Source organism: Sus scrofa, chromosome 2 (genome assembly GCF_054392235.1).
Source record: "Sus scrofa isolate SSC_HxYL_T2T_F1_AM1 chromosome 2, Sscrofa_HxYL_maternal_Yorkshire_Landrace_v2.0, whole genome shotgun sequence".
NCBI lineage: Eukaryota > Metazoa > Chordata > Mammalia > Artiodactyla > Suidae > Sus > Sus scrofa.
The window spans coordinates 98,717,075-98,741,736 of NC_139384.1; the positions used below are offsets into that span (position 1 = coordinate 98,717,075).

General features: G+C 41.5%; 2 protein-coding genes across 5 annotated transcripts in view; one reads left to right on the forward strand and one right to left on the reverse strand.

Annotated features, from left to right (window-relative positions):
- The window catches only part of HOMER1 (homer scaffold protein 1), a 128,221-nt gene extending 125,012 nt beyond the window's left edge, over positions 1 to 3,209 (reverse strand). Inside the window, 1 exon segment of the mRNA NM_001243811.1 lies at positions 2,839 to 3,209. Coding sequence (NP_001230740.1) covers positions 2,839 to 2,843 — 5 coding nt within the window. The 5' untranslated portion in view covers positions 2,844 to 3,209.
- A 336-nt stretch (positions 3,210 to 3,545) lies between these two features.
- Positions 3,546 to 24,662, forward strand: part of TENT2 (terminal nucleotidyltransferase 2) — a 133,984-nt gene continuing 112,867 nt past the window's right edge. For all 4 annotated transcript variants that reach the window (XR_014838131.1, XM_085013917.1, XM_085013918.1 and 1 more), the window contains exon 1: positions 3,546 to 4,198. The gene's annotated coding sequence lies outside the window, so the exon portion shown is untranslated. The remainder of the gene's footprint in view (positions 4,199 to 24,662) is intronic.

Sequence of the window (24,662 nt, forward strand, 5' to 3'; positions counted from 1 at the left end):
AACGGTAACAGGAAAGACCTTAAAGACTTCTGCTGCCTGTTCTAATCCTTCTGAAATACCTCCTGACTCACTGCTCTCATTAGGAGGTCCCACTTGGAGGGCTGGGGACATACAGACCAGGGGCTCCTCGTTGGCACTTGGAAGCTTTTCCTAGACTTTCCCTTACATACAAGAATGCGCTCATTTTTAGGGGGTCTAATATACCTACTTCACAAACCAATACTTCAACTGCCTTCACTGTAATTAAAAACAGTTCAGGCAGCAACCAAGATAGTTTGACAGACTCTGCCAACTGTCAGTTTCAGCTGTTCTTTTCCATTTCCACCACAGTTCATAAACTACTATTATAGGAGCCTTCAGTTTGTTTTCTGCCTAAACTGATCGCTCATTTTCTTTAAAAATCATTTCTTTCACTTCAGTGTTGTCCCTAGATTTGCAATTATATCCAAAATTAAGGCAAAGATACATTCTTATTATAACCTAGCCTTAGTCAAAAATATATTCATAAAATGTGAAGCTTCACCCACACTATTAAATTTCAGATACTTAAAAAGAGTAAGGTAACTTAGGATCACCTGGATAAAACTTGAAAGGCCATTTAAAGCTGTTTCCTTTTGTTTTAAGCAGGTGCAGGAGGCTCCACTTATTCCACAAACACTTATCAGGTAGGAACACCTACCAAGTGTGGAAACGTCCACAAATGCCTTCTCTGCATGCCTGTCTCTTCTGCTTCCACCTCTCCACTCTCTCTTGACAACTCAGATGAAACAAGTCACTATCAATAAGAGTTGTAGCCCCAAATACAGACTTGCAGAAAAATTATGCCATAAACATTCACTCCTTGGCAAATACAGACTTGCAGAAAAATTGCGCCGTAAACATTCACTCCTCTTCCTCTCAGGTCCACCTTTAAGATTTTGTTAAGGACAAATAAATGAGTTTATAAATACATTTAATTACACTGAAGTATCTAAAATGTGTGCTATGTGTGGGGGCTTATTTTCATGTTTTAAAGACCAGTCTCATTGGTACTAAGTTCATCCCAAGTTGTCCTTGGTAAAAGGATGGACATTCATGCAGCTTAAAGGTTGTGGAAAACCAATTTTCTTTCATGTGCTACCACTCCGCAGCCTAGAGGGAACGCAGCCTTCAACATGAAAAACTGCCACTTTTATTTTTCTCCTCTGACACGTTTTAAACAGAAGAGCTGCAGACTCTCAAGGGAAGCCATATTTCAAAGGTTTTGAACAGAAGTATTTTTCAGTAATTTCTCTTACTAAAATTGGTACGGTCCATCCAAAACATTTTTCATATGCCATTATTTTCCAGCTTACGTGCTTAAAAACTGCTTAGTGAAAACAATCTTGCCATCTGAGAGATTTACTGCAAGAAACCAACCAGTAATCATGAAAATAGAAGGAGAAAAAGAAATAATTCACTTTTTAAAGGATTGGGAAAAAATTTTTTTTGTTAACTGGCCTAAGACCTTCATTTTACAGATAAAAAGAACAGAGTCCACAGAGGTCAAGCCATTCGCCTCAGATCACCAGGCTACTAATAGCAGCACTCGAAATAGAATGAAGTATTTTAATTGCTCTTCGCAGTACCCCAAATCATGAAAGTTACATATATTTTCATCACTTTGTCACTTAAGTTTTACAAACAAGTATCCCTCTTTCTCTTCAATTCCTGATGAAGGATTCCTACAACATATGTTCTACATTTTCAAACTTGTTCAAGTTAATAAACTTCAAATTCTAACTCCAACAAAAAGGGCAGTACTATGAAGAACTTTCCTCCAAACGTTTCAAGAATGAAAGTTTAGGTATGCATACCCCTCAACTGTCACAATAAATATCTCAGTGTCTATCCTTTCAATCTCTGTCTCCTAACTACATCTTAGATGCATTTATTCAACCACCAAAAAGGGTGGGGGGGAATTCTGGAAGTTCTTTTTTGACACAAAGCATTGACAATCTGTCAATGAAACGACCAGATCATTATTCCATCAATACATAATAGCTGTCTGGCTTAAATTAGGAGGAGTCACTCATTTTATTGAGTTACTGTATGAAGAGTTAATAAAAAGTTGGAAAATGCACTTCTGCTTGACTTGGGATCTGAAAGGTGTAGATCTGACACTGTTAACACAAACTGATGACATGATCACAAAAGCAAAAACAAAAAAACAAACAAACAAAAAAACCAAAACCGAAAAGTGAACAAGTTCTTTCAACAAAAAGCTTTTCTTATTTAGGCTCTGATCTCCAACTAAGCACAGGGCACTGGGGAGCCCTTGTCAGTAAGACTTTCAGATTTTCGTTTTAATGCCCCAATAAGTCAATTCTATTGATTTTAGCTATGGCTATTCAAGGGCAAAACAGAGGGCACAGTGAGGGCAACAATTTACACTGGATCATTTTCAAGGACTGAAATCCAACCGCTCAATACTTTACAATTGTTCCTTTGTGCACCTGATTATTCTAAAGGCACCGAGAGAATGCAGTACTTCTCTTTGAAAGAAATCGGCAACAAAACCTATGACAACATTACTTTGATCACAAACTGCTGCGGCACTTTAACCAAGAAAGGACAGGAAGTGTTGTCTTCTTAAATATCACTAATAAAACTATATTCTGGTGACAAGTAACAGACGTGCGTTCCTTAATTATGGCCTCCGGTGTCACTCCACAAAAATAACTTGTTAAAAGGTTAACACTAGCTTAGCAAGGTGGCAAATTTGCTTGATAACATAAAACACAGACAATCCACCACCACCGCTCTATCACACAAATACATAAACAGACTCGAAGTGGTGTTAAACACAAAAATTCTTACCCCATTTTGCCCAATGAAAACTTGCTCTGAAGTTTCTGCTCTTATACTACGTAATAACTTCCAAAGGAATTTCTCCGTCTGCTATTTCGCAGTAGCTTGTCCACCCCCCGAGATCCTTTTCTGGAGGTATTTCAGTGATGCTGTAAATTCAGTTAGTTCCCTTAGATAAAATGATTTCTTTCTGGGAAATACCAAAACGTTCAAACAGAGGTGGCATTTGCTTGTTAGAATTAAAATGCTGCGCGGAGGAGACAGCGGTCAACTCTATTCCACAAAATGAGTCTACGTGTCGGAAAACGCAGAATCCAGCTTCACCGAGTCCTGTGAAAAATGAGTTCGGTGGTCATTTCGTTCCTGTCCTCCTCCACACTCAGGGAGAGCCAGGTAACTCGGCCTTTTCGATGCTACTAAGGCTGCGGGTTCAAATTTCTCCACCACACCGGGTCCCTGGGGGTGGAGCGTGCAACCCAATGCGACGTGCACTGGAGAGATCCCTAAGAGAAAATAAAAATCCTAAAAGCAGTAATGTCACTGCTTCCCTGCGCTCACATTAGAAAAAGCTATATAGAAAAATCTCCTCGAAGTGCGAACCTGGCAACTCGCGACGTGCATGGCAGTCCACATTGGAATCTGTCTTTTAATTTTTTTTTCCCCCTCCTAAGACCGGGAGCAGAGAGGAGGCGGGGAGGAGGAAGAGAAGGCTGGGCAGGATCGATCCATTCTCCCGAGGAGAACACACGGAGCCATTTCCAGGCTGGCAGCAGGCTGGGGGCGCAGCGCACGCCGGGGAACAGGGGGGAGGGGGCCCGATCCCACTTCCCTCAGCCCCTGCCCGCCCCCCGCCGCCGAGCACAATGAAGCCCGGCTCGCGCCCGGCCCTTCATTCGCGGCTGCCCTTCTTCCCTCCTCTCTTCGGAGCACCGCAGGTCTGAGGCTCCCAGCGGCAAAGAATGAATGAATCAGAAAGCCAAGCCCCACGCTGCCCCCAGCACCGGCGCCCAGCTCCGGGGCGAGCTGAGCAGAGGCGGAGGACAGGGCTGAAGGGTCGACGGGCGCCCGCCCGACTCGAGGCGGGCAGCTAATCCTGCGTCGGGCGCAGGGGAACGGGGCTCGCAGCCGCGGAAGAGCCGCTGCTCCAGCGCCCCCACCCCTGCTCCTCGCCTCTCCCGCTCCGCGTCGCCGCCACACGCCGCCTCACAGTCCCCGGGCCCCGCCGCCGCCTCCTCACACTTCCATCACCGCCCCGCTCCGCCGGCCTCCAGCTCCCGCTCGGCAGAGCAGCGCCGGCCGGGCGGCCCGAAGCCCGCCGCTGCCTGTGCCTCCGCCCGCCGCTCGCAGAGCGGAGGACACCGCTTCCCAGGTCAGTGCAGCCAGCGAGAAGCGAGCGCGGCGGTAGAGCGGGCTGCTGGGGGCGGGGGAGGGGGGCGGGGAGAACGAGGAGCTGTGCGGTCCCTCCCCCTGCTCGCGGGAGGGGGCGCGAGGCAGTTGCAGCCGCCCCGACGCGACCGGGAGCCGGGGGTTGGGGTGCTGACGGGTCCCAAAGGCCCGGCGGGGCCCTGCGGCCAGCAAGCTGGAGGAGGCGGCAGCCGCGAGGGCGGTGGGGAGGCTGGTGGTCAGGGGCCGAGCCGGCCCTCGTGGGGAGCTAGGCCGGCCGGCAGATTCGGCTGTCCGTCCTTTTTTCCTTCCCCCCCCTCCCCTAGTGGCCAGCGGCGGGCGGGCTGTGCTCTCTGCTCCTCTGCTGGCTCCTGGCCCCGCTCCCGGCCGCCAGAGCCGCCTCTGTGCCCCACACCAGGTGCTCGCGCTGTGTCTCCATCCTCCCCGCAGGAGGACCTTTAAATAGCAACGTCAGCGCGCTCCTCGCCGCACACACGTCACCCGCCGTTCACGTCACCGGGGTGCGGGGGATGATGTCACGCGGCCGGAAGTACTGCTAAATTAGGGAAGGAGCAGGGGGAGGAGGACTCTGCGAGCTCTTCTGTGCCCACCTGCTCTCGCTTCTCCTTAAAGGCCAAAGCGCAGGAGACGGCCCGGGAGGAGCGGCGGGAGGAGGAGATTTCCTTGTAACAAATGTGCCAAACCCAAGTGAATCATTCATAGCAACAGTGCCGAAGTGTCAAGCGGGTGATATCCTATCTCCCACTCCCACCCCTGTTGCAGCAGCTTTCCCGGGCTTCTCAAGTCCCCACTAGCACGGAAATGTGGGAGGAGAGACTGATCACAGTGGTAGATATGTTTCCAACAAGACTTGGGGAAAATCACCTTAATTTTTGGAAGAGTTATTAAATGCCATTCTGGACTTGGGTAGTCTTTAAAACTTTTTGGTTTTCTTCGTGGTTGCTTAAATCACGAAAGAATAAAGAATGGTGCTATGACCAATATTGTACAGACATAAAGGATAGTAATGGGGGCATCAAATGATCTAAAGGTTTTCATTTGCAAAACAGCAATGTTTTGCCATAGGATAAGGAGTCAGTCTTGGCTTACTTCACTCGTAATTGGCGTCACATACGTAGCAAATCTCACTGCACCCTCTCAGTATTGTCAAGTGTATGAAAGCCTATGGAAATTGAAAATAAGAAAGACCACCAGTTCTTTTTTAAACTATTAACCCAAGCACATTTATATTCTTTTTGTCTTCCTTAGTTTTGACCATATAACTTATACCAATTCTCTTACGTATGTTGTTTTTCGTTCCTATATGGCAAGGATGAGCAGCCATCTAGGTTTCCTAGCTATGTGTGGGTTTGTGTCTATAATAGATGGTACTATGAATGCTCTTCAAATTGCCAATTAATACAAAGTTTTTAAAATGTCCTCATTATTTCATAGTTTATTATTAGGTCTACTCAAAAAATAAACTTTGATTTGATCTGATTTAACATGATAATCACGGACCAGAAATAGAAATACTACTTAACGCCAGAGGCGGTTGCCGTTTCAGAGTTAGTCTATAAGTTCAGTGACCATGTTTCCCAAACCAAAATGCAGAGACACCATTTAACAATAGATGAAATATTTGGAATCTGAAGTGACCTGGAAAATCCAGGACATAGGATTGCCAACCATAGTGATTGTTAGGAGAGCTATAAGTGGATTTCAATGCGTTTTAAGTAAAAGAAGCTAAAACGCTACAGGATTTATACCATGTATAGTTTTTTTTAATGTTTTTAATATTAAACTATTCACATGATTCCTAATTAAGGAACATTGGTTTTTACTGCTTTCTGCATTTACACTGTCTTGATCAAATTAGAAGCCCAAGACTAAAGAACACCAGACAAAAAAATTAAGGCAAAGTTGCAACTGAATCAGGCTTTCCGTTATCTCCACATTATAAATCATGACCTTATAATTTGAAGTATTGAAAGTAGTTTTTATTAAGGTTATAACAAAGGTTAATCCAAAGCAATCCCTGGCTTGCCAATTTGTCTAATATATGTTATTATGTTAATAGAAACTTGTACTGATTTATATTTCAAATAAATTACGCTTCTTATATATGTATAAAATATTAAAACAAACTATTATTCTTCAAAGTCATCCTTTGGCCCATTCAAATTAAAATACAAATGATAACTCAACTAAAATTTCTCTACAAATCATTTCCTATCTACACTAAATCACTTTTTCCTACTCTTTCCATCCGTGTTAATTAAAGCTCTCACTTTATGATTTCAAACACTTCATTCTACCCTTTTATCACGACTTCCTCTGGTTTACGTCTTTTTTCTCCTCATCTTCACCCAGCTGTCAAAACAGCATGTTAGCTGCCTTTCTGCTTTTACAGTGTTGACCCTTCATTAGTGTTTCTCCTTTTCAAAGCTGCTCGGTCTCATCTCAATTACTCTTTTGTCAACTGAAAATTGAAAGTAATTTTTTTTCTATGTAAATCTCATGGTGCACCGTGATATAATTTCTCAAAGTTTGTGTCGATTATTTTTTATTTTCGCCTCTGCACTTAATCTAGAAAATTCTACCAATAGTTACCCAATTTTTCTTTCTAGTTTATGTGGGATTAGTATATAAGGGAATAAATATGCTCATCTATGGGGAAGGATAAGTAAAACTTTGTAACATTTTATGTATCTTGGAATGTCTGCTCAAAAAAAAGTGCCTTTCTCCTGCCTTGAAACAATTCCAAAACAATTTTGAGAGGAATCGAAGAACCATTCTGTATGGCTTTCCCTTTAAATGTAAATACCTTTTCTCTCAAAACTGAGCTGATGTAACTCAAATGTGAGCCATGAATTTCCAATTCTGATGCTTTGTTTTTTAAAGTAGTGAACTTCCTAGAAAGTAATATGTATTTTTTACCGGAAGAGGCAGAAAGAACTTTAGTAGAGTTTCAAATTTTCAACAGTTCCTTTTTTCCCACTATGCTCTGAAAATTTGTGGTGAGATTTATGAATACCCACTGATTTTAGAATCTGTGGGCAGAGGCATCTGTTTTAGTTACAGAGTTTACTTCCATGCCCTTAATAGGAGATGGTGATGTTCAATGGGATGTTCATAAATCGGTCATGAGATGTGTCTTTTTCAATGAAAAGACATCTAGGAGATAGAAAAACTTTTTGTGAAAGAAGGTTAAAGCCAAATTTTATTTTTAATTACTTAACATTAGATAGTAGCGACTCCTCTTCCACATTCCCCTTTTCATTACTGAAACACTTCTATTGCTTCAAATAAAGTCGTAGATAGAAATAATCGATTAAAAGATAGTTCTTCAGAGTTACCGTCGTGGCTCAGTGGTTAACGAATCCTACTAGGAACTATGAGGTTGCGGGTTTGATCCCTGGCCTTGCTTGATGGGTTAAGGATCCAGCGTGGCCATGAGCTGTGGTATAGGTCACACACCAGCTCGGATCCCGCGTTGCTGTGGCTCTGGCGTAGGCTACAGCTCTGATTAGACCCCTAGCCTGGGAACCTCCATATGCTGCGGATGCAGCCCTAAAAAGACAAAAGACAAGAAAAAAAAAAAAAAGGATAGTTCTTTGAACCATAAAAATCTCTAGAGTCCTCTAGACTCTCCCACATAGTTATGAACAAACTAAATAAGTAGCAAAGACTAAACATAGTAATAAAAGAATAAAGGAGTTATAGGGAAATAGAATTAATCCAGCTGATTCTCCAAAGTTATAACGTCTCCTCCATAATGTAGCAGCTTCAGGGTGCGAGTAATTTGTCTGGACCATCTAAAACCATCTTTTGTTATTATCAATAAGGTTCTGAACAGAAACAGGGTAGTTAACAGTCTCCAGGGTAGAAGTCTAAGTGCTTGGTTGGTATCACCAAGGTAATGGCTTGAGGACAATCTTTACTCTTCTGAGTATCTGTGGTATTTTATCAGAGGGTTTGGGCATGTTGGAGGAAGGGAAGTTAGAGAATTATCCTTGGGAAGGCTATGACATAGGGCCCATGAGAAAGGATCTCCTAGAACTATCTCCTGCTCTGATTTTTGTTTGTTTCTTTTTAGGGCCACACCTGCAGCTTATGGAGGTTCCCAGGCTAGGGGTCAAATAGGAGCTACAGCTGCTAGCCTACACCAACACCACAGCCACAGCAATGCTAGATCCGAGTTGCAACTGTGATCTACACCACAGCTGACGGCTACGCCAGATCCTTAACCCACTGTGTGAGTCCGGGGATCAAACCCTCATCCTCATGGATTCTAGTCAGGTTCTTAACCCACTGAGCCATAATGGGAACTCCTGCTCTGTTTTTTACTGTGATTTCATTATTTGTTGTCTACATATGGTTAAAGCGATACAAATAGAATCCAAGACTTGTGAAAGAATGTACCAGAAAGTTTTCCATGGGTGTTGTGAGCAAATTATGGTACAACTGTTTATGTAGATTTTTAACATATTCAAAAGGGAAAGGGGTATGGTGCCTTTGCAACAATTATCTGGCTTAACTCCAGGTTGTTTGGTTGGTTGATTGATTGTTCTAAACAGTAGTTACAGAGGACAGGCTGGGAAAATATGCAGATCTGCAGAAAGCTACAGTAAAGAACGGGGAGTAAACCTCGTGTTCTACCTGTGCAGTTCCTTAGAATGGAATGCTGTGGAAGCTGATTGCCATGGTAACCAATAATCTTGCTGCTGAACAGGGGAACAAGACAACCATGAGGAAAATGTTTTAAATGATCTACCTTATTTTGTGATGCTTTTGGTGCCAGCTAGGAGAAAAACATCATGCAAGGAATTTAGGACAGTCATGCTTAAGGCAAGTTGCCTAATTTTCAGAGAGACAAGGCTGAGGCAAAAATTGAGGGCTCTTCCAAGAAAGATAGGGGTTTGAGATGACAATTGCAAGCTGTCTGAAGCAGCACATAATCCATAAAGACTCTGACATGGCTAAAGCAGGCAGAAGCAATACCCAGAAACTATGTTGCAGGTTTTCCCAAGCATAAGAGTTCAGACATTAGTAAAGATTCTCAACATTTGGGAGTTTCAGCCAAGAGAGTTCATGAGTTACTCATGAGACTTTTTCTTTCTTTTTGTCTGGTTCTAAAAAATAATTTCTCTAAAAATTAAAATGGAGATGGTAAATATATCTTTAGTCAGTATCTATTATTTTAATAATGAACTATATTCTTTGACCATATTCATGATAAATATGTATATTGAGATAGATAAACAGATCTGTATTATATGCTTGTATTTATTGGATCATCTCCTGAAATCCCTTTTCCTTGGAGTAAAATCCAAACTCCATGCCTTGGCCTAAGAGGCACTGCATGATGGACCCCTGCCCACCTCTCTTATTTTGGTTACCTTGCCTCACTTCCTCCCTGGCTACTGTGTGAGTTGGTATGTCAAATGCAAGGAAGAGAAACCCCAGCTGATGGTGACTTAAGCTATAAGATAGGTTTTAAAATTTTTTATTTTACTTTACATATACACACAGCCATTCTTATTCAGATTCTTTTCCCATATAGATTATCACAGAATTCCCTGTGCCATATAGCAGGTCCCCATTGGCCAGTCATTCCATATACCTCAGTGGCTGTAAGATTTGTTTTTATTTGCCTATTTGCTTAAGAAGTCTGAAGGTAGGTGATCCTACAGTTGGTTTGGAAGGTCCAAGTTATCATTAGGGTCCAGGATCTTCCGAGCCTTTCACTTTGCTATCTCAGGTGTTGTTTTTTAAACCCAGTCCTTTTTCTCATGATTGTTAAAAGATTATTCCATTTCCAGGCATCGTATTCTCACGAAGGGAGGGAGGGAGGGAAAGAGACAGGAATTTTCTCCTTTATGCCTGTTTCTTACCAAGAAGAAATATTCTCAATAAACCCCAGAAAATAAGCTCCTGTGTCTCATTGGCCGGAACTGGGCTACATGCCCATCCCTAAATCAATCACTGAGATTTTGGAGTGGAATTTTCATGATTCACTTAGATGAATGGCGGTTCATCCCTTTAGTCTTCCTATTGTGTCTAAACAAAATTAGAGCTCTCCCAGAAAGGAAGAGGAGGTACCAGCTCTTGGGCAGACAAACCACATACTTGCCCCATGGTCCACAGCCACTCTGGTATTCCTGCTGCTCTTCAGCCATGACAGGTTTATTCCAAATGCAGGGTCTTTGTCACCTGGAAGACATAGGCCTAATATCTTCACAGCCTCCTCATCATTCAGGTCTCTGTTCAGATTGCATCTCTTAAGAGATAGTTTCTGAAGATCCTGGGAATCTCTCTAGACTGAGCTCCCAGGAACAAGAACTGGCAGGAAATAGAATATTCAAATTAGTACTTCAAGGCATGCTCTATAAAGATATCACTTACAAAGGTGGGGTAGGGTATTAAAAAAACTCTGAGAGGACAATAGCTGACTTAGTAGGGCAGACCACCCTTCTATGCCTGAAAGGGACAAGAATAGAAAGCAGTGACTAGAAACTGCAAACAGGGAAGATTGGACAGGAGCTGAGTCCTTGACTTAAGGGTCACAGCCAGCCCACAAGGCTCTGCAAGGAGGAAGCCCAGGAAATAAATATCCCAACTTCACCAATAAGTATTTATCCCCCAACCCCTACCTTTCTCCAGCTGGTCCCCCTCCTCCTAAACCTGACCTATGGGAAGCTAGAGAACACAGGAGTCTAGTAATGTAGTCTATACACTGTCCTTCTGGAGCAAAGAGCAGAAAGAAGAGCACAGGTTGCCTCTGGAGGGGCAAAGAGACAGTATCGAGCCCAAATCATATTCCATTTGTCATCTCTTCGAATAATAATATTTTTAATGTTTGGCATATGGTATATATGGAAAAATAAGTACAGTTGACCCTTGAGCCACACAGGGATTAGGGCACCAATCCTTTACCCAGTGGAAAATCTGAAAAAATAAGTTTAACTTTACAGTCACTGACTCCACCCTTCCTATTCAACCAAACACCTGTCCACATGTAAATGGACCATGCAGTTCAAACCTATGTTTTTCAGAGGTCCACTGTACTATCACACACTGTTAGCAAGAGTGAAAGTTGGTATACTCTTGAAGATATATATATATATAGGTAGATAGATATAGATATATAGATATACACACATATATATGTATATTTGGACACAGCAGTTCTACTTCAAAGAAATTATCTTCAGAGATGCTTTCTCAAGTGTTCAAAGAAACACACACATACAAATTTATTGTATTGCTATAAAATTTTTAAAAAGGACAGGAAACATCTATGTCCATCAGTAGGGGACTGGTGAATAAAAATGCTATAACCATGTGATAAGATACTATGCGGCTATTAAAAAGAATGAGGTAGATCCATAGTGCTGATATGAAAAGATGCTTAATATAGAAAAAAATTAGGTTGAATACGGTAAACTAAATTGTGGTTTCTTTTGAGGAATGCGATTGTAAGTTTGAGAGTGAGAGGGATTTTTTTAAAAACTCCTCCTTAGTACCATTTGTGTTTTGTCATTTCTTTTTTAACCATAAACACATATTACTTTCACAATGCAAAATCAAATTATTTAAAAATGTCATTTAAAACTAAGCACAAATTCAATGGTAGGAGAGCAGAATAAGACATTAACACACCTTTTATTTCCTATCTTCTCCATATCCTTTTTTGAAGACTGTGTAAGTTTAAAAATATATTTATAAAAAGAGAAGAAATTGAAATATTTTATTGGAAATAGCAATTTCATTGTACTCTGCCCTGATGCAAGAATATCTGGATATTCTATTTCAAGAAAGATGCTGATAAGATAGCAAGATAACCAAGGTGGTAAGAAACAAGACAAGGCCATGAGAAGTGGGAGTGAAGGCTGTTGCTTAATTTGCTGAAGACAAAACCGAGGGGAAGCATGATGGTTGTTTTCATAGCATGTCCGTCTCAAACAATAGATAATAGCTGTGTGAATGCGTGGTCTGTTAAGTAGTAAAGAATCAATAGTATAGTTTATTAACAGGTAAGTGTTAGCGCAGTATGAGAAAGAATGCAAAAACAATCAGATCTATATCAATAGAATGGATGGCCCTGAGAAAAACTGGCCTATTGGTTCCTCACTATGTCTATTACAGTATAAACTGACTATATGACCAATTGTTGGGATGATGCTTGTTATCAGGTAAAAAGTTGACTATAAGACCCTTCAAATCATTTTTTTTTGGCCACACCCATGACATGCAAAAGTTCCCAGGCTAGAGATTGAATCCATGCCACAGCAGCAACTTGAACCACATTAGTGACAAACCAGATCCTTAACCCACTGTGCTATCAAGGAACTCTGAAGTCATTTCTTATCCAAGATTTTATGACTACTCAAGACTGAGCGCACATCAAATCATCCTTCACCATGAGCATCTCTAGACTATCTCCTTCAGAAAACTCTTCCTCGCCTATGATGTCAGTCAGTCATTGTCACTGCACAGCTTATTTTCTCCTCTATCCTCCATGCTCCGATTTCACATCTAGAGTACTGAACAGCCCCATTGGAGTGTTCTTAAAAATCACAATGACTAAAGTAAATCAAACACCTTAATTCTCCTTACTTGTCTTCTTGGGGTTTTCTTATTTTTATATGTGATAGGTCAGATCTAACATATTTGGCAGGTAAAGAAACAGCAAGCCCTTTTTAAAATTTTTAAAAATTTTTTTGCTTTTTTTTTTTTTAGGGCCCTACCTGCAGCATTTGGAAGTTCCTAGGTTAGGGGGCAAATCAGAGCTTCAGCTGCCAGCCTACGCCACAGCCACAGCAACATAGGATCCGAGCCATGTCTGCAACCTACACCACAGCTTATGGCAACACTGGATCTTAACCCACTGACCGATGCCAGAGATCAAACCTTCATCCTCATGGATTCTAGTTGGGTTCTTAACCCGCTGAGCCACAACAGAAACTCCATAGTAAGCCCTTTTAAAATTCAGATAGTTTATTCCTTACATAGATAGCCAAAGCAAGGATAACAAAGGTGACAGGTCCTCATGTGCCTTGTCCCGCAAGACAACACAGAAACAAAAGAGGCTAGAAGACAATGCAAAATGAGCTGTGAGATACCTTGTTGCTGAGGACATGATTCCATGCTAAATAGTTTTATAGCCTACAGTGGTGTACTGATGGCGGGGGTGAGGAGGAGTTGTAATATAATAAAGGATTTGGCTGGCATTTATTTCTGGTTCCTAGGAGTTAACCTTTAAATCCTTGGAATTTCTCGAAGGATAAAAGTGACTTTGTTATTCATGTATTCATGGTGGGTTAGCTTGCACCATACCTGAGTTTTTTGCTAATGCAATAGCTCAGGATAGGAGCTGGCCATGCCAGAGAAATCAACCACATAATGAGAAGGTTGGGGCTTTGAGCCAGGGGATATCAGCTTAACCTCTGGGGAGGAGAGAAGGACTGGAGATTGAGTTCAATTATTTGGTCAATGAGTCAATCAATCCTACCGGCATAAAGAAACCCCAAGAAAAACTCTGGACACAGAGGCTCAGGTGAGCTTCCCTGACTGGCAGTCACACATGGATGTGTGGGAGCATTACACAGCCTAGGAATATGGAAGCTTCATGTTTGGAACCTTCCTAGAACTTGCCCTATGCAGCTCTTCAGTTTGCTGGTCTTGATTATCCTTTATAATAAAATTATAATAATAAGTTTAGCACTTTCCTGAGTTCTGTGAGTTGTTCTAATGAATTATTAAATTTGAGGGGACACCTAACTTGGTAGCTAGTTGGCCAGAAGTGTGGATGGCCTGAGAACCCCTGAGCTAATGGCTAGCGTCTGAAGTGAGAACAGCCTTTTGAGTACTGTGTTGTTGTTGTTGTTGTTGTTGTTTGGCCACGCCTGTGGCATGCAGAAGTTCCTGGGTCAGGGATCAAACCCATGCCACAGCAGCCACCCAAGCCACTGCAGTGACAATGTCAGATCCTTAGTGCCGCAGAATAACTCTGGGGACTGTGTGAAATTTGACCTCATTCTGGGTGGTTAGCGTCATAACTGCATTGCAGAGGGGAAGGCAGAAAACCTCATACCTTCTCAGAACCTAAGAGATGATGAGATATGGTCTCATGATATCCTTCTGGAAAGATGTGTAGACAAGTGAGAAATGGCCTTGTAGCCGTTCCTCACAAGCTTCCCATGGTATCCCATTCCAAGAGGATCAGAGGACATTCTGCCAAAACTTAGATCAGCTGCAGGTGAGCTTCACATCCAAAAGGGTCTGGAAATACATTTACCGAAATGATGACAGTTGTCTCTGAATCATGATATCCAAGGATTTTTGGCTTTTCTTCTGGATGATTTTCTTCTTTATAATTTATAGTGGCAATTTAGGAGGTGCTTCATTGTGGACTCTGGAGACATCCTGCCTGGGTTTGAATCTCAACTGTGTCACTTAGTGGCTACATGTCCTTGACAGTGACCTACTACCTGGCCTCTGAGCCCCAGGGCTCCGCCAGGCCCAGGTCCTTCTAGGTGTGCATCACCCCTCCCTTTGCTTTCTCTGTCAACAAGAACATCATGTGAACTTAATTTTCTTTCCTAAAATGAAAATGTAATAAGTCCATGGCAAGGTTCTAATTCATCATCTTTGTTGTTTTCTCATTAAAACAACTCGATGAACAAATAAAAACCAGGCTGTTGGGCATGATTGTTTTCCTAGTAAACCAAGACTTCAAGCAAATTACTTAGCCTCTTGATGCCTATGTTTTCTCATTTATAAAATAAAAACAATAAATAATAATCCCTACTTCAAAGAGTTCTTGTGAGGATTATATGAGTTAATATAAACTAAACCCTTAGAACAGTGCCTGGCACATAGAAAGCATACAACAAATGTTAGCTATTTTTAATACTTTTATGTGTTGTTTGATTTGTATGCAGTGACCATATTATCATTGTAAACAGAAAAGAATTAAAATATGCAAAGATTCAAATGTTCTATTATATATAAGTCACATTAATTCATATTTTTCAATTTAATCTGGACAAATTGGCCAAGCTTTTGCTTATAGTCATAACATCTCATGGTCATCGTATAAAGAAATGGAATTAACTTTAGCGAATGTATTTGAAAACTTGAATGGGAGTTCCCGTCGTGGCACAGTGGAAACAAATCCAACTAGGAACCATGAGGTTGCGGGTTCGATCCCTGGCCTTGCTCAGTGGGTTAAGGATTCAGCGTTGCCATGAGCTGTGGTGTAGGTCGAAGATGCGGCTCGGATCTGGCGTTGCTGTGACTCTGGCGTAGGCCAGCAGCTGAAGCTCCGATTGGACCCCTAGCCTGGGAACCTCCATATGCCACAGGTGCGGCCCTAAAAAAAGGAAAAAAGACAAAAAAAGAAAAAGAGAAAAAAAGAAAACTTCAATGAATATCTTAGATAAATATATACATATATGAAATATATAAAATGTACATATACATAATATTAAATTACTTGAAATTCTTTAACCACCTTCCAAAATAATCCACAGTTAATATTTGTTCTCATATACATTTAAAGGAAGTACATTAGATGTTTTATCTGTGAACAAGGAATCCTAGATTTTTTTTCTTTATACCTTTTTACAGATTCTAAATTCTATCAAGTTAAGTATTACTTCGTGTAATTAGAAAAAATATTATACTTGACATTATTATTATTCTTTTGACTGTGCCCACGACATGTAGAAGTTCCCAGGCCAGGGATCGAACCCATGCCACAGCAGTGACCCAAGCCTCTGCAGTGACAATCCTGGATTCTTAACCTGTTGTGCCACAAACTCCTAAAATTATTTTTACCCCGAATCTTTTTTACACTATACATAGAAGGAAGTAGAAACAGAAAGCATTCGAGAATCCAGTGACATGAGAGATTGCTTTTAAAGCATTCTGAAATTATATTTTTATTGGTTTTAACAAGATTTACAACTTACTCAAAAATGCAATAGAGTGGGCACCACAAAACAAATTTGTTTGAAAGCACTAGAACCAGCACATGAATAGTCATGACATTCAGTGGCATGTCCCTGTTGAAAAATAGTTTTTATAACCTATAAATGGTGAATGATCTACTAACAGGGTAAGCTGCATGTAGAATAAAATGAGAAGATTTTAAATGTGGAGGTTAAAGATATCAGAGAATAAAGATGAGAAAATATTTTAATGAAACTTCCTTTTGTTGCATTAATACAAATTACAATCAAACATGAATTTAAAGAATATCAGTGAGTCTTTTTTTTTAATGACATTCTTTTTTAATTAATTCGTTAATTTTGGCCACAGCATGCAGTGGCTTGATGTGGAATCTGAGTTCCCAGACCAGGGATTGAACCTAAGCGGCAGCAGTGAAAACCCGAATCCTAACTTCTAGACCATCAGGGAACTCCCAGCAAGTTCTTATGTATCTATATATAGCTATATTAGAAAATGGACTTGGGGAGTTCCCGTCGTGGCGCAGTGGTTAATGAATCCGACTAGGAACCATGAGGTTGCGGGTTCCATCCCTGGCCTTGCTCAGTGGGTTAAGGATCCGGCGTTGCCATGAGCTGTGGTGTAGGTCGCAGATGCGGCTCGGATCCTGCATTGCTGTGGCTCTGGCGTAGGCCAGAGACTACAGCTCCGATTGGACCCCTAGCCTGGGAACCTCCATATGCCGCGGGAGCGGCCCAAGAAATAGCAAAAAGACAAAAAAAAAAAAAGAAAAAAAAGAAAAAAAAAGAAAGAAAGAAAGAAAAAAAAAGAAAATGGACTTGGAAATCAGACAGACTTTGACTCTGAGTCCTCTTGGCCCTGGCAGGTAGCACTGGAGAAGTGTTTGAATATCTCTGAGCCTCAGTTACCCATTCTCTAAAATGTGAATAATAACAGTACCTGAAAGGCTTGGTGTAATACATAAATGAAGTATTAAAACACCGGTACATTGCAAATGCTTAGTAAATGCAGTCTTTATATAAGAAAGACAACTGTCAGTTTTTTGTTTCTTTTACTGGCGTGAAAATTAATTGCATTCTTCCTACACCTTTTAAAATCAGCTGGTATCCTCTACTTGGAGGAACTCAGTATCATTGATGAACCTGGTATTGTCTTTCAGAGTACTTACACAGCTTTTAAATATATTTATCTCAGCACAGAGGGATCTCAGAAACCCTGCTGTTCAAGCTTCTCCAAATTAAGACACACTTAACTGATTCATATTCTCTGTTTTCTCATTTTAAGCCAGGTCCCTATCTTTTTTTTTTTTTTTTAAGAAGTGCCAATCCAAAGTGGACCCTGTCAAAATTTCTTATTAAATCATAGGCAATGTCTTTGCATAGAAGGATTGTTGGCAAGTTTTGTACTTAAAATTTTTACCCACTGGTTTTCCCTTTGGCAAACCAAATAGTCTTTATTTCTCTAAAGACCTCATAATCTTTGCCTGTGAATTTCCCTTATAAGCTATGGTGCCTTTTTCCCAGTAGGTTGTTTATACATTTTTCAAGGGTCCTGCCATTTAATTACAAATTCAACTGGTTTATCCAGTACGTGTGATATTCTTTATCTCGAAGTTTCCACCGCTATGCTTGCAGTTCTTCATTTAGATAGAATTCAGATAGGCAATCCATCAGTCCTTGGGAAGGCTGGACATAACAGGGCACACAACTTTGCCAACAGTTACACCATTTTACCCTTGATATTCTTTAAAAACCCATGTTGATCAAGTTCTGTTGATTCCTCTCTTTCTGATGTGTTAACGAGGTCCTGGGCACTTTTCAGAATTTATTCTTAAGAATAACATCATCTTCTATCTGTATAGTATGTTATGCTTTTCAATTATTTTCAGCTTTTCAGTGGGTCCAATAGTGTTAACCTCTGTGAATCAGAAGATAAACTACTCTAAAAATAATGCCTATAAAAAACCGATAATTTAAAAGTAGCGCTCTTGGTAATGTTTCCTTAGTAAAGATAGAGGAGGAAAAAATAAGGCCAACTCATTTGCTTTTAGGACTGTCTCTTGCATTTCTTTCTACCCCAATTAAGTAATTTCCCTTATTTTCTGTTTTACCTCTCCTGATTTTACCTCTCCTGAAGAACTAACTCCTTACAGGTTCTTCTCTTGCTTTACAAGTTCCCTGCATAATGCTTCTCAAATTCTTATTGCCCGCCATCTATAAATTGCCAGTTGATTTTCAAAGAAAACTACTCTATAATAGCTTTTATTTACCCACTACATGCAAAACATTCTACTACACTTTTTTTTTTTCTTTTTCCAGCCACACCTGTAGCATATGGAAGTTCCCGGGCTAGGAGTTGAATTGGAGCTGCTGCTGAGGCTTATGCCGGATCCAAGCCACACCTGCAACCTATGCTGCACCAGATCATTAACCCACTGAGCGAGGCCAGGGATCAAACTCGCATCCTCACAGAGACAATGTCAGGTTCTTAACCTGCTGAGCCACAAGAGAAACTCCTGTGCTGAACATTTTATGTATATTTGTTTAGTCAACCCACGACATTAATGGGGTGTGTATTCACCCCAGTTTTGTAGAAGAGGAAAAGGAAGCATAGCAGGAATTTACTTGTTGTGTACCTACAATCCTGCTGAATTTGAACACAGAGCTACCTAATTCCAAACCTTTGCCCTTAACCGCTATGCTCTTTTGCCATTTAATTGGAGCTGAATCAAGCATTTCCAGAACTATGAGTGGTCAGATTAGGATGCCAACAGTCTGCATTCTGGGCTGGTTCTGCCACAACCAACTAATTGATCAAGAGCAGGTGATTTGTGGGAGGCTGTTTCTTTATCTGTTAAATGTGAAGGCAGGTTACAAGACCTTTGATGTTCTGTCATTCTATATATTTAATATTCACTTACCCTGTGTGGTCATGGGTAGGCACCAAACAAAAGTAAAAAAATGTTAAAATGTGCTTCTCTTTTGAATTTAAAGAGAGGAGATTGATGTTATTCATAGCAATTCTTCCACACAGGAGGAACATGTGCATTCTGTTATTTTACTTCATAGCCAAAAAAAATAAATAAATAACCCCACTGAGATGCTTCATTAAGCAGTATGGCCCCCACTTTTGAGTGTGACAGCAGTTATATCTATAAATGCAATTTATTCATTGCTTTGAGTGATGGATATACATATTCATTGCCTGACTTGAAACTGCAGTAACTGGAAGTTTGAATGTAACGAAATATTCATTCTCTTATTCCAGTTGTATTCATAGAGATCTAGTGAAGAAAATCAACAGTGTCAGTGCTTACCTTTGGCTAAGTCAGACTTAGTTTTTCCAAAATAATTTTTTTTCCCTATCTAAGGCCATACCTGCAGCATATGGAAGTTCCCAGGCTAAGCACTGATTTGAAGCTGCAGCTGCTGGCCTATGCCACAGCCACAGCAATGCCACATCCGAGCTGCATCTGTGACCTATGCCAAAGCTTGCAGCAACTCTGAATCCTTTAACCTGCTGAGCAAGGCCAGGGATTGAACCTGCATCCTCATGGATACTAGTTAGGTTCTTAACCTGCTGAGTCACAACAGGAGCTCCCCAGATAATTTTTATATGTCTAAGTTTCTCTTATTCTTTTCACAATTCAACCTTTTTCTTGTTTCCATTTATAATGGAAACCTTACTTTGCATGCCTTCCTTCCCACCTCCCCAATCCTGCTCAAGTCCTTTCCACTGCAGTCTTTCTCCAGCCTTCTCTGCCCTGCTCCGCACCTCGGAAGACTGAAATTTGCTGACTATGTCCATGACATCTTGTGAACTGGAACCCATAGGAGATCTGAGGGTGGAAAGTGGGGTGTTTCTTCCCTGCTCCCTGCGGTGGCACTCCAGCTCTTGCTCATTACTCTTCAACCACTTTTTCTGCCAGATCAGCCTTTATTTTCCTCCCCCCCAGCTTTAGCTCTCACTGATCTCTGCTAACTCTGTTTCCTTTGTTTCTTCACCCCCAGGGGAGAAATGGCTCTCCCTCTGTAGCTGATTGCTGGGTGCCTCACCATACCTTGTCCTTGCCTGTATGTCTTTGAGTTGTCTTTTCATTAAGTCTCTTCATTTGAACCACCTAGGGTGAATTTTGTTTCTTCCCTAGGACCCCCCACTTATTGACCATCTCTTACCTAAAACCCATTGAATTGTAATGTAAGCACTTCAATTTATTTTTTATTTTATTTTATTTTATTGTCTTTTGTCTTTTTAGGGCTGCACCCACAGCATATGGAGGTTCCCAGCCTAGGGGTCAAATCAGAGCTGAAGCCACCAGCCTACACCATAGCCACAGCAACGTGGGATCTGAGCCGCATCTGAGACCTATACCACAGCTTACGGCAATGCCGGATCCTTAACCCTCTGAGTGAGGCCAGGGATCTAACCTGTGTCCTCATGGATGCTAGTCGGGTTTGCTAACAGCTGAGCCGCGATGGGAACTCCTAAGCACTTCAATTTAAAGATGACATTGACTTTGTAACCAGACAGGGCCCTGTGGGGCTCCTGGGCACAGAAGCCTTTCTGTGTCCCCCATTTCTTGTTTTTAGGAAATGGGCCTCTTTCAACCTCCATGGCCTTCCCTGAATTCCAAGGGGCAGGTTCAGACAGGTGCTCATCAGAGAAGGAAGTGGATGCAAAGACAAGGGACAGTTAAGCAACAATAGTACAGCCTTGGGACAGAATCCTGGTCCCCTCACAAGGGATACACATAGTGATGTAGGCATCTGATACACCTAAGAGGAAAGTTATATTCCTTATGCTTCTTTTAGAAATGAATACTTTAACATTCACCAGCTTGGAGCCCTTCCTTGTGCCGCTACCTTGTTTGATTACACCCAAAACACAATCACCTGTAAGCTAAAGATGAGGCACCCTAAGCAGAGTTGCCTGTGGGTTAAAGATTATTAGCACATGATGTTTCTTAGGAACTTTCCTAGTTTGTTCTAATCTCTGATGCATATGTCCTTTTCCCAAGTACTGTTATTCTAGGCAATAACCCAGAAGACCACCACAAGGATCATGCTGAGCTCTCCTGATGCCAGCTTTGATGACTAAGATTCCCCCAAAGAAAGAAGAATGCATGTCTGCCCCAACTCTGATTCTAATCTGAAACCCTGTTTTTCTCCTTTTAGACTATAAAACTCCCTGCACTTCTTCCCCCAGGGAGGGCACAGTCTTTAAGGCATTAGCCGGCTGTGGTCTCCTTTGTTTGGGAAAGCAATAAATGCTATTTTTTTCCTACTTCACCCAAAACTCTATCTCCACATTTATAGTTTCAGCAACAACTTCAATCAATGAATATGTATTGAACATCTCGATAGGCTCAGGATTATACTAAGTGCTATGAGAGGTACCCAAGTCATTGGTGACATAGATTTCTGTCCTTGCAAAATTTATTTATTTATTTTTGTCTTTTGTCCTTTAAGGTCCGCATCTATGGCACATGGAGGTTTCCTGGCTAGGGGTCATATCAGAGCCTTAGCTGCCTGTCTACGCCACAGCCACAGCAGCGTGGGATCCAAGCCACATCTGCGACCTACACCACAGATCATGGCAACGCTGGATCCTTAACCCCCTGAACAGGGCCAGGGATTGAACCTGCGTCCTTATGGATGCCGTCCCATTCATTTCCGCTGAGCCACAATGGGAACTCCTCCTTGAGAAGGTTGTAATCTAGTTAGAAAGTCCATGGTCAATATATTAAACAATTAACATCTAAGACAGGACTTTAAATCTTAAATTAGGTAGTTCATAGGACTATTCAAGAGACATGAGATAAAATTACCATAGGAAATGCTCACTCTCCAGATACTTGGTATTTCTTGTATTTTTTACTTTTCTGAATTGGAAACATTTGTAGTCACTAGACTTTATAAAGTATATTATTCTAAATGAGAAAGTATTAGTGAAAATTTAACCAGTCATGGAATACTCATGGTTGCAATATCCTGAGTAAATGCAATGTATTCCAAGTATACCTGCTGTATACTCATCATAAAGGCCTGGAGGTCAGTCTTGGGTACATCAGGGGAATCTGTTAGACAACTAAGAAGAATAGTAGGACCTTTGTCATTGATGAGTTTGAAACGATCCACTATTCCCGTACACTGTGTGCATAAAAATCTGATCAACTGCAGCCGACTCTGAACTTCAAGGGGGTTCTTTGATAGGCTCAGAGGTAGGCACTGAAACCCAAACCTGCTCATTAGTGTGTCACCCCTCTTGGTTCAGAGACAAGGCCCCGAAAGTGGGAGGATGGAAAAGGCACACTCTACACTCGGGTGCCTAAAATGATCATTACAATCCAACAAACAGGTTACTATTTTAAGAGCTTGAATGTCAAGAGTACAAATTTGATATTTCAACCACAGGTTGGGAAGGGAATGACAGACTATGCAGAAGGGTGTCGAGTTTCTCTGCCTGTGTACAGACATCAGTAGGTTCTCTGTCATAGCAGGAAAGACTTTATCAAGGAAGGGAGCTTGGGAGTTCTCCTGGTGGCTCAGTGGTAACGACCCCAACTAGGATCCATAAGGACACAAGTTTGATTCCTGGACTCACCCAGTGGGTTAAGGATCCAGCATTGCTTTGAGCTGTGGTGTAGTTTGAAGACGTGGCTCAGATCCTGCACTGGTGTGGCTGTGGCATAGGCCAGCTGCTACAGCTCTGATTCAGCTCCTAGCCTGGAAACTTCCATATGCCGCAGATTCAGCCCTAAAAAGACACACACACACATACACACACACAATGGAGGCTTGTTCTCAAATTGGATTAGGATTCAAGACAGAACTTGTCAGAGAGAGGAAAATGTAAGGTTAGGCAGAATGGTGGAAATGAGCTGGATATTACACACAGGACAATGACAAAACCAGCCTGACTTGATAGCCTGGTATACTTTGAGAAGTAGAAAGTAATATTGGACAGATGAAATAGGGGCAGAACAACTTCCTGTAATTAAGCTGATAAGAAAAGAACACCAGAATTTGAAAGCATCATCAGCAATGTGGTTTTTAAAACATTTTTATTGAAATATAGTTAATTTACAATGTTAGTTTCAGGTGTAAAGTAATTCAAGTCTTTTAAAGATTTTTTTCATTATACGTTATTACCGGATACTGAGTTCCCATTTTGGCACAGAGGAAACAAATCCAACTAGTAATCATGAGGTTGCGGGTTTGATCCCTGGCCTCATTCAGTGGGTTAAGGATCCAGTGTTGCTGTGAGCTGTGGATCCTGCATTTCTATGGCTCTGGCATAGGCCAGCAGCTGTAGCTCCTATTCGACCCCTAGCCTGGGAACCTCCACATTCAGCAGGTGCAACCCTAAAAAGCAAAAAAAAAAAAAAAAGATATTGAGTTCCCTGTGTTTCATTTTAGAGCCACACCTGCAGCATATGCAAGTTCCCAAGCTAGGGGTCGAATCGGATCTGCAGCTGCCACCCTACATCACCGCCACAGCAATGCCAGATCTTCGACCTACACAGAAGTTTGCAGCAATGCTGGATTCTTTTTAACTCACTGAGCGAGGCCAGGGGTCAAACCTGAATCCTCATGGATACTAGTCAGATTCTTAACCTGCTGAGCCACAATAAGAACTCTCTATTTTATGTATAGAAGTGTATCAGAAGTGTATATATATTAAACCCAAACTTCTAATCTATCCCTCCCCCACTTCCGCTTTGGTAACCATAAGTTTGTTTTCTGTGTCTGCAAGTCTCTTTCTGTTTTGTCTGGGAGTCTGTTTCTGTTTTGTAAATAACTTCCTTTGTCTCATTTTTTAAGATTCCTCACATAAGTGATATCATGTGATATTTGTCTCTCTCTGCTCAGCAATGCGATTTACCTGGATGTAGTATACTTTGCTTTTTAAGTATTGAGGTAGCCACTCTGTAGCATCATGGCTGGTTAGAAATGCCATCCAGGAGTTTCTTCTGTGGTGCAGTGGGTTAAGGATCTGACTCAGCCAGTAGCTCGGGTTGCTGTGGAGGTGCAGTTTCAACCTGCACCAAACTGGCACAGTGGGTTAAGGATCTGGTGTTGCCATAGCTGTGGCACAGGTCTCAGCTGTGGTTTGGACTCAATCCCTGGTCCAGAAACTTCCATATCTTGTGGAAGCAGCTGAAAAAAAAAAAAAAGAAGTGCTATTGTATTCAATGAGCAGGGCTTGAAGTGGACACCATTCCAGACTGGAAGCTAATTTTGAGGTCCTGTGTATGTTACAGAAGATATAGGAAGAGAGGAAGTTCGGGAGTGCATTCTCAGCTAAACTGAGGGTGGGCATAGATCTACTAACGAGGCAACATAAATACACAGCTACTGCAACAACAGTCATTCAAGATTGCTTCCTCTCCCAAAGCTGGAGGCAACATAGCAACGATTTCCTTTCCCTGCGCAGGAGCCTCCTTCCTACCAGGAATGTGGGAAATTAGA